Source organism: Capsicum annuum, chromosome 3 (assembly GCF_002878395.1).
Source record: "Capsicum annuum cultivar UCD-10X-F1 chromosome 3, UCD10Xv1.1, whole genome shotgun sequence".
Lineage (NCBI taxonomy): Eukaryota > Viridiplantae > Streptophyta > Magnoliopsida > Solanales > Solanaceae > Capsicum > Capsicum annuum.
This window is the reverse complement of record NC_061113.1, coordinates 255,640,034-255,649,624: the sequence shown is the minus strand read 5'-3', so window position 1 is coordinate 255,649,624 and position 9,591 is coordinate 255,640,034. Positions and strand designations below refer to the sequence as shown.

Genomic DNA, 9,591 nt, shown 5'->3' with positions numbered 1-9,591 from the left:
AGTTTATGCTCGTGTCTTAAAAATCATCATCCTTCTTCAAGGATAGTACTTCTTCAAGGATTTGACATTAATAGGACCAATTTTTATGCCATCTACATCGACAAGCTTATAATCACTATTTGAGCATGCCTCTTGTATTACATATGGTCCATTTTGCTTTGAGTAAATTTTCCCATAGACTTGGAAAATGTAATAATGGGTCTCCTTGCTAGAAGGGCTTGGTCTCCAACTTGAAAGCACCTCAGCAAACCCTTTTGTTGAAAGAATGAGATAGATGAGCTTGATCACATTTATGATTTTGTTGAGCCTCAAGTATCTTCCTATCAAGAGCTTCTAATTCTGTAAGACACAACTTAGTATTTTTTTATTTGGTGAGACCTTCTTGAATAGAAAGTCTTAAAGAAGGTATTTGACACTCAAGTGGTAGGACTGCTTCATCTCCAAAAAGCAAGTGAGTATGGGGTTGTTTGCATCGGTGTGCAGTAAGTTGTCCTATATTTCATTCATTCATGTCAGTCTCATTTGGATTTGAAGATGACTTTCTTCAATAAGCTGCATAAAGTCTTATTGAATGCTTCGGCTAGTCTATTAATAGTAGTACATAGAAGACTCACACTGCTTGAAACCAAAGAGATCATAGATCTTCTTCATCATATTGTTATCAAATGGCTGGCATCGTCATTTATGATACACTGAGTGATTATGAAGCAATAGATTATAGTCACACAGATAAAGTTTGCAATATTCTCTTTCTTCACTTTCTTAAGAGCAATAACTTTAACTCATTTAGAGAAATAATCTATCACAACCAAGATATACAAGTGTCCACTAGAAAACTTTAGTAGTGGTCTAACAATATCCAATCTCTAATCATCGAATAGCCAAGATGCTATAGTTAAGTGTAATAATTTGGGAGCTGATGTATGAAATTAACATAAAATTGGCAAGCCTTACACATTTTAGCATAGTCCAAGAAATTTCTTACCATCATTAGTCAATAACATCCCATCATTTTTTATGTGAAAGTGGAGCTTCGGTCCTAACTGATACGATCCATATACTTTTTATTATACTTCTTGCAAAGCTTAAAAAACTATTTCCTCCTCTTCTGAAAATCAAAAGAGTACTTCTTCAAATGAGCTTTTTTATAGCGTGTCCTTCTAGTAAAGAAAGTGAGGTGCACAATGATGGATGTTAGTCCTTCTCTTTAGATGCTATAGAATTTTTCCATAACACAAGTAGTCAATTAAAGGTTATTAGCAATCTTCCTTCACAAATTCAGACACCACGATGAGGTGTTAAACCTTGTTTCTAAATATTCAACCTTATTTGGTGGTAATACCACCCATTATTGGCGGATAGTAACTCATTTCTAATTTAGAAGAGTTGGGGTTGAGGCTAAGGTAGCCAAGGCATCAGCTTGCTAATTTAATTTTCTTGGCACATGATGGAAGGTCACTTCTCCAAGCCATCCCATTAAGTTCTTAGAATAATCATAATATGAGTGTAGCTCAGAATTTTTTACTTCATAGATTTCCAAGAGCTATTTAATCACCAATTAGGCATCAAAAAAAACTTATAATAATAGTTGATTTATGTTAACAACCATCTCAAGTTTGAGTATTAACACTTGATATTCAACAACATTATTAGAGCAATGATTTGTTAGGGTAAAAAAGTATGGGATGACCTCTCCTTATGGAGTGACAAACACTACACCAGCACCAGCTCCACCTCCATGTATCGCACTATCAAAGTACATCTTCTGCGAGGGTCTAACTTCAATAACCATTGTATCTTTATCAGGAAGTTTATTTGTTAGTTCCCATTCATCAAGTATCGGGTGGTATACTAATAAGTCTATCAATGTTTTTCCCTTTACAGCCTTTTGGGAATGTACATGATCTTAAACTATTGAAATTGAAGGTATCACCTAGTCAGTCTGTCACAGTGGATTGGTTTCGACATTTAAACTTGATGGGATTTTCTCTAGACACAAGATGAACAACATTAGCTTGGAAGTAGTGCTTCATGTTTTGGATTGATAAGACCAATCCCATATATAACTTTTTGATTAGAGAAAAATTCTGATCATTCAATGTCATTATGGTGCTTAGATATTAAAGAGAGTTTCTTTGTCTTCACTATTTTCTTGAGCCAGTAGTACTCCAACTGACCTTTCTTGTGTTGTGATATGAAGTATTAATGGTTTTTTAGGTACCATAAGAACTAGAAACTTCATCAAGTATGATTTGATACTTTCAAAGGCCTTACTGCAAGCTTGGTCCCATTCGAAAAGGAGCATTCTTTCTTTATGAAACGGCTAAACGGTTGACATTTTCCATCCAGGTTTGAGATGAACCTCTTTAAATATGCTATCCTTTCTTGAAAGATTTTTAATTGATGAATGTTTCATGGCTCATTCATCTTCAAAATGGCATCGGCCTTGGCTTGATCAATTTTAACTCCTCAGTGTCGTACAATGAAACCAAGAAACTTTCTAGAAGTAACTCCAAAGATACATTTTAATGTGTTTATCCTAAGTTGATATCTTAGAGCAACTCAAATACCATTCTTAGGTCTTTCAAGTGGTTTCTCCTCTATACTGACTTCACTACTAAGTCATCCACATAGCACTCGACATTTTTATTGAGTAGATCATCAAAAATGTTTTGCATAACCCTTTGATAAGTGGAACCAGCATTTTAAGTCAAAAGGCATCACCTTATAGTAATAAATACCTTTGGGCGTACAAAATACAGTGAAATTTTCCTTCTTTGGTTCCATTTAGATTTGGTTATAGCCAGATGAACCATCCATGAAGGACATCACCTCATAGCCAGTGATAGCATTAATCATCAACTTTGAAATGGGGATTGGAAATCATCCCTAGTGTAGGAGCTATTGAGATCCATAAAGTGGTCACAAGCTCAAATTTGTCTATTCTTCTTCCTCACAGAAACAATACTTGAAATCTATGTGGGGTATTTAACTTCACGAATAAATTCAGCTTTGATGAGTTTGTTAACCTCATTTTCAATTGATGAAACCAATTCTAGACTAAAGCACCTTTAGGCTTTATTAATACGAAGACTGTTTTTCACCACAGCTTATGGATTGATACTTTTGGATCTAAGCCAGGCATATCCTTATAGCTCCAAACAAAACCATATTTACATTCTTTGAGTATGTCCATAAAAGCACTTTCTTTATTCATTTCTAGAAAAATGCTCAAGTAAATTGTTTTTGGCTCTTCATTAGTGCCAAGATTGACTTAACCTCAAGGGCTCTATTGTGATCTTCACTTTTTCTTCTAGTTTTGATGAGCATCTCCTGTATCTTTATCCTCTTGAGGATTATCGTCGTTGATATACATATGGCAACACTAGAAAATGTCGTCCAACTCTTCATCAACCTTCATTTGAGATGAGGCATTATTCTTACTTTGAGTTATAATATGCATAAAGAGCCTACACTTTTTTTATTTTCCACATGTTTCTTGATATAAAACACACTATGAATCTCTCTATTTAACACCTATTTGAATGAAACTGCAAGTTTCATCAATCGCCATATTCTAGGAGAGAAACTTTATAAATCCTTTTGGATCCTAGGTGAAGAGTACATTGCCGTGCTTTGACAACTTCTCCGTCGTTTGCTATTTTACTTCTTATTTAGTGGACTCAACCTCTTGAATATAGAAGTTATTTCAGTTTATTTTCCAAGTAGATCAAATATAGGAGGCATTTTATTTGAAGTAGTAGATTCCTCTTCCTTGGTGATATAGTCTCTAAATGCCTTGTTATGAAAATGTGAACTGGAGATGCTGGTATGTACCCTAGGCCTTCATGTGCTTTCTTGGTAGTACTTTCTAATGGGAGTTTTTCAAACCTCTATGGATCATTAGAATTGTATCTAGCCCTTACAAATAACTTTTAAGCATTTTCATTAAAGCCTTCTTTTGTATGCTTCATAGGGAGTGTCATATCTTATGGCAGATTTTGAGCCATAAAGTCTCTAAGTAGCCTTGAGGATAGATTTATTGTATCAATATTATTGATAGGTAGAGTGAGCCCCTCCCCTAGTACATTACCTTGGTCATAAGATGAATGGTCTTCTTCTTTCTTTACCTTTTGTACGTAGCAGAGCGCATGAGTTGACTTCTTCTTCAAGGACATAATATTTTCTTTATTTAAAGTGTAGGAAGGCTTCTTAGTGAAGATTTTTTCAATGGCCACCTCGACTTTATTAGCTGCAACCTCATCACCCTTGGTTGTTGTGACATCACAACTCTTTTCTTCCTTACAACATAATTCTTTAAGTGGAATTTTGCATCGTCGAAGTATGACTCAGCTTCAGTGAATGGCTTAGAGCCCACAACTATTTTTTTCCACTCCATCTTTAAGATACTTCAACCATTGGTAGTAGGAGGATGATACATTTAAATCGTGTACCCAAGGCCAGTAATATGTTGTGTGAAGTCTTGGCATAGATCACATGCATCAATACATTTGATCGTAAATTATCCATATAGATCTCTAACTTGATAAATCCTATGGCCCTATGATCCCCTTAGTTGAACCTTTGTATCATTTTAGTAAATTCATCAGCTATGATGCCAAGTTCATTCATTGTGAAAATAGGTAGGATGTTAATTTAGGATCTCGCATCTATCAAGATATTATTTATCTTCTTTCCTAGAACATGACCCACCATATACAAAGGATGGTTGTGTAGGGTTTCACCAAATAGGAGATTATATCATTTATATCAAAAGATGAAGGAACTTCTAATGTGCTATAGAAATATAGCACTTTCGATGCTTAAAACTATGAAAATATGTAAGTTTCTTAGGTTGTTTTGTTAGATATGATGCGTTTTGATTATGTTTTGCAGAAAACTAGGTTTTAGATGCTAAGTTCATGAAAAATATGAAAATGGTGTTTTGGCTACTTATTTGATCAATCTTGGGTATTCATGACACTTTACGAATTGTTTATGACCAAAGCATGTGCTGGAATTGAAGAAGAGCTGAAAAAGTCTTTTGGCACCTACCTATGTCAATAAGCGAACTCTATGTAGCATATGTGGACTGGATATAGGCAAAGTATGTTTCAGAAGTCCAAATTCCCGAGAGCAGAGCTGCAGGAATTTTTGTCTAAGCACATGTGCCCTAGCCTTATGCCGCATGTGCCACATGCACTCAAGGCCAAGCTGCATATGCACACCATATGTGGCCACCGACCCTTTTTTTTTCTTTTTCGTTTGGGATTTGGTTATAGGGTTTCCTTAGGTACTATAAATACCCCTTATGTGTTTTTTAGTAGAAGTTATGCACTCTTGATGCTTATAAATATATTTTGATTCCGATATTCAATTTTGGTCTTGGAATTTTCTTGTATTATTTCAGTTGATTAATTCAGTTATGATTTTGGGTTTTTACTTGTGATTATTGTGATTTCATCTTATGCTCTCAATCATGAATGTTGATTATTTCACAAGCATGAGCAGCTAAAAACCCTTAGCTAGGGTTGTGGAAACCCTGGCAGATTGACAAAGTAGGAAAAGTGCTATTGTTGTTCTAAACCAATACACATGCATGAATTGTATTATCTTCACTTTAATAGATATCTTAACGGTTGAAAATGTAAGGATCCCACCTAGATTGTTGCTACTTACTCCAAAAGAGAGGTAGTTGACTAGGAAAAGATAACTACAAAAGTAATTTGGGGTTAAGCTGTCGATCCAAGCTACTAGGTATTGTCTAAGTAAGATGGTTATATTTTATCTAATAACTAGAGACTCAAATGATAATAGTTAACTGGGATCAAGATAAGGGTTAGTAAGGTGACATCCTGAGACTCAAAAGGTAAAGGGTGAAATCTATCAGCTCGTCCAAAAGACTATTTATGGTACATAACTTATTGATTGTGTATACAACGTATAGGGTTGGTTCAACAAAGCACAATAAGACTATGGATTTTAGAAGCTAGGGGGAAAAAATCCCAGTGTTCACTTATGATTGATTACAACCGAAGTTGATATTCACCACTAGTTTGATATTTCTACCCAAAACCCCCTATTTACTTTTCCAGGTCTGCCCATTGATTACGAAAGCTAAGAGCCATAATTCCACGTATTCCCTTAGGATTCAACCCCAACCTTTGTTGGGTTACTATATTTGGCAGTGACTACATAACCTTCAAAGTGAAGGTGTAGCTTGGGCATTATCAAATTTTTGCGCTGTTGTCGGGGAATACAGTGTTGATTTATGAATTAAAGTTGTTATAGTTTATGGGTTTTCTTTTTATTTGTTTCTTAGTTGGGTATATGTTGTTATATGCCTAACACACGGAGTAGAGGCAATCCCTTACTCCCAATGAATTCAAATCCAGAGAGGATCCTACAAGCACCTAGTAGGATGATGGAACGAAAAGGAGATGATATTCTTAAAGGGGATCGTGATGATGCGCCTTCCCCTCCTCGTGAAGGATTTTAGAATATTATTGATAGGCATACTAGTGAGATTTTAGTTCAAGCTACTAATGAGAGAAGGGCAAAAATTGAAGCTCAGTAGATAGCTCAGGAGGCAAAGCTAGCTAAGGAGAGATAATAAGTAGACCGTTGAGCAGCACTCGGAGAAAGTTAGAACACAGTTAGAAGAGGTCTTCCTTAAGTGATCACAGTATATCAGTATGTGTAGCCTTATGAGGATGATGAAAAATATTGGGATAAGTTGAGTCGGCAGAGACTGGAGCCATCAATTCTCCTATTTTACCCCCAGGCATCAAGTTTGACATAACGATCGCAATGATCCAGCTCCTAAATCTAAAAGGTATATTTATAGGCTTACCTATAGATGATGCAAATATGCAACTTGCAAATTTTATTGGGATCTACAGTTTGTATACCATTCTAGGGGTGAATCAGGAAGCGCTTAGACTAAGGTTGTTCCTCTTCTCACTTACAGGAGAATCATCTACATGGTTAGGGTATCTGCCAAGAGGATTTATTACTACATGGAATGAGTTGTGTAGGAAATTCTTGAAATAGTTCTTTTCTCCATCTAAGATGTTTCAGCTTAAGGATGAGATCTATAATTTTAGGCAGCTACAGTTAGAATCTATGTACATGACATAGTTCTGGTTCAAGAAGAAACTGATTATGGTGCCCGACCGTTGGATGTCAGGGATGAGCTTATTGGAGATATTTTATAGAGCCTTAAACATCAGTTTTAGAGCCATGGAAGACACCATCTCTGGAGGAGATTTTATAAGACTACGTTGGGAGGCAGCTTCGGAGATGCTAGATCAGATCTCCCTTACTAACCAAGGTTGGCAAACTCGAGAGGCTAAGAGAAGATCTAGCACATATGCTATTGGTGCCTCCTGTGACTAGGAAGTAACTGATAATTCGGTAGCACAAGAGATTGTGCTACTAAGAACAAATCTTGGGTTACTGGCAAAGCAATTTGTAGTAGCAAGTTTCGAGAAGGTAAAAGTAGTAGAATCACAGGGTTCAACTTCCAAAGGTTATGAGTCAAAATTAGAGAAGGAAGCAAACTATCTGGATTTTCAATTAGCGGGTTTTAAGCCCAAGGGCTTGGGAACCAAGGTCTGAACTACTATGATAGATACAGAGGCTGTAGTAGAGAGTGAGAAGGTGATATAAGGAAGAAGGATGACTACAGAGAGAAGGGAGATTAGTACATTCCACCTGGCAGAAGAGATGCAGAATCAAGATTAGAAGAGATACTGACTAAGTTGGTAAAGGGTCAAGAAAATAAGAAGATTAAGGCAGACATTTTAGGGTTGACCCAGAAGGTTGAATCTCATGTCACTACTATCAAGCAGGTTGAACAGCAATTCGGATAGATGTCAGCAACATTGAACCAGAGGTAGCCAGGTACCCTTTTAAGCAACACTGTGCTAAATCTATAAAACAATGGTCATGTTCTTTCTATTACCACAAGGAGGACAAAAAAGGCAATAAGTGTTGATGATGTAGTTTCTAAGGAAAGAGGTAAGGGTCCAATTATTAAGCAGGAAATAAGACCAAATCCAAAACCACCCCCACCTTTTCCTCAACGACTGAAGCAGAAAAGGGAGAAAGGAAAATTCAAGCGATTAATTGAGATGTTGAAAGAGTTGATCTTGCATATTCCTCTTCTTGAGGAATTGGAGAAGATGCCTAGATATTCTAGGTTTATGAAGCAATTAGTTACAAAGAAGAAAGGATCTACTATTGAGGATATTGATGGGTTTCACCACTGTAGTGTAGTCACTACTAGGTCTCTGGTCCAGAAAAAGGGTGATCTTGGAGCATTCACTATACTATGCACTATTGGGTCATCCCGATTTACTAAAGCCTTATGTGACCTAGGAGCCAGCATAAATTTGATGTCGCTAGCTATATTCAAGCAATTGGGCTTGAGCCCTCCTGAACCGACTGCAGTGCGATTGTTGATGGCTGAACGTACAGTGAAGAAACCTGTGGGAATTTTATTTGATATGGCTATGAGAGTTGATAGCTTTATATTTTTGGATGACTTTGTCATTCTGGACTGGGAGAATGATATCGAGATGCCCATCATATTTGGGAGACCATTTATGGCCACAGGTATAGTAATGATTGGCATGGAAAGGGGAGAGCTGAACTTTAAAGTCAACGATGAGGAGGTCACATTCAACATCCATAAATCGATGAAGCAGCCAACCGACATGAGGGTAGTGTCATGATAGATTATATTGATAACCCTGGAGGGTGCTCTGATGGGTATCTTGATGAATTCTGAGTAATTAAGGTACCCACATAGTGTTGCAATGTTAATTCAAGCGCTACATGGGAGGCAACCTATGGGCTTGTTGGTGAAGTCTGAGTAACCAACACAGTCACTTTATGTTGCAACATTAAATCAGGCACTGAGTGGGAGGCAACCCACTATTTTGGTGTTCACTTTTTTCGTTGTTTTTCTTTTGTATGTTTTTTTATTATAGACTTACCTTAAATATGGTAAAATTGCTATATTCATAAATTTCCAAGTAAGGGGACCATGTATCCAACCCACCATAGTCACAAGTACCACATGGGCTAGTTAAGTTGACCAATAATTGAAAATATAATTTTCTTTTTAGGATGAGAATGAAAAATTATGGACGTTGGAACATAATAATATTGTTGGGACCATAAAATTAAGGTAAGGGACCATAAATAGCTATGAAAACATAAAAATGCCAAGTCCAGAATGTAGGAAAGTGGGCCAAAAATTTCGGTCCACATGCGACACATGCACCCCATGGTAGGCTGCATGTAGCAAGCACATGTGGGTGCCGCGGTTAGATTAACTGTGGTCCCAAATTTGAATTGAAATTTTAGGCCCACCAAGGTATAATTAAGACCTAAATCCCTCCTTTCCCATATTTAACCACTTTTAGCTTCATTATAACTTATTCAAATCCTTAAAAAACTCACTTTTCTTTAAATTCAAACATCCCTCTTAAATCATAAACTAATCCTGCACTTAAAAAAAGGTTAAATTGAAACTTGTTTGATGTACCAACTTGTCCCAACACACTAAAAATAAGTTTCAAC

At 36.5% G+C, this 9,591-nt stretch overlaps 1 protein-coding gene across 1 annotated transcript; it reads left to right on the top strand.

The window, feature by feature from the left end:
* The first annotated feature begins 7,874 nt into the window (after positions 1–7,874).
* LOC107865439 lies at positions 7,875–8,738 on the top strand. The gene is made up of 2 exons (XM_047408767.1): positions 7,875–7,897; positions 7,973–8,738. The coding sequence occupies exons 1-2, from the start codon at positions 7,875–7,877 to the stop codon at positions 8,736–8,738; spliced, it is 789 nt and encodes a 262-aa protein (XP_047264723.1).
* Positions 8,739–9,591: the final 853 nt, after the last annotated feature.

Coding starts and splice junctions, on each gene's coding strand:
- LOC107865439 (XM_047408767.1), top strand. CDS start 7,875: ATGTCAGCAACATTGAACCAGAG. Junction 7,898..7,972: donor TCAGCAACATTGAACCAGAG/GTAGCCAGGTAC, acceptor TATTACCACAAG/GAGGACAAAAAAGGCAATAA.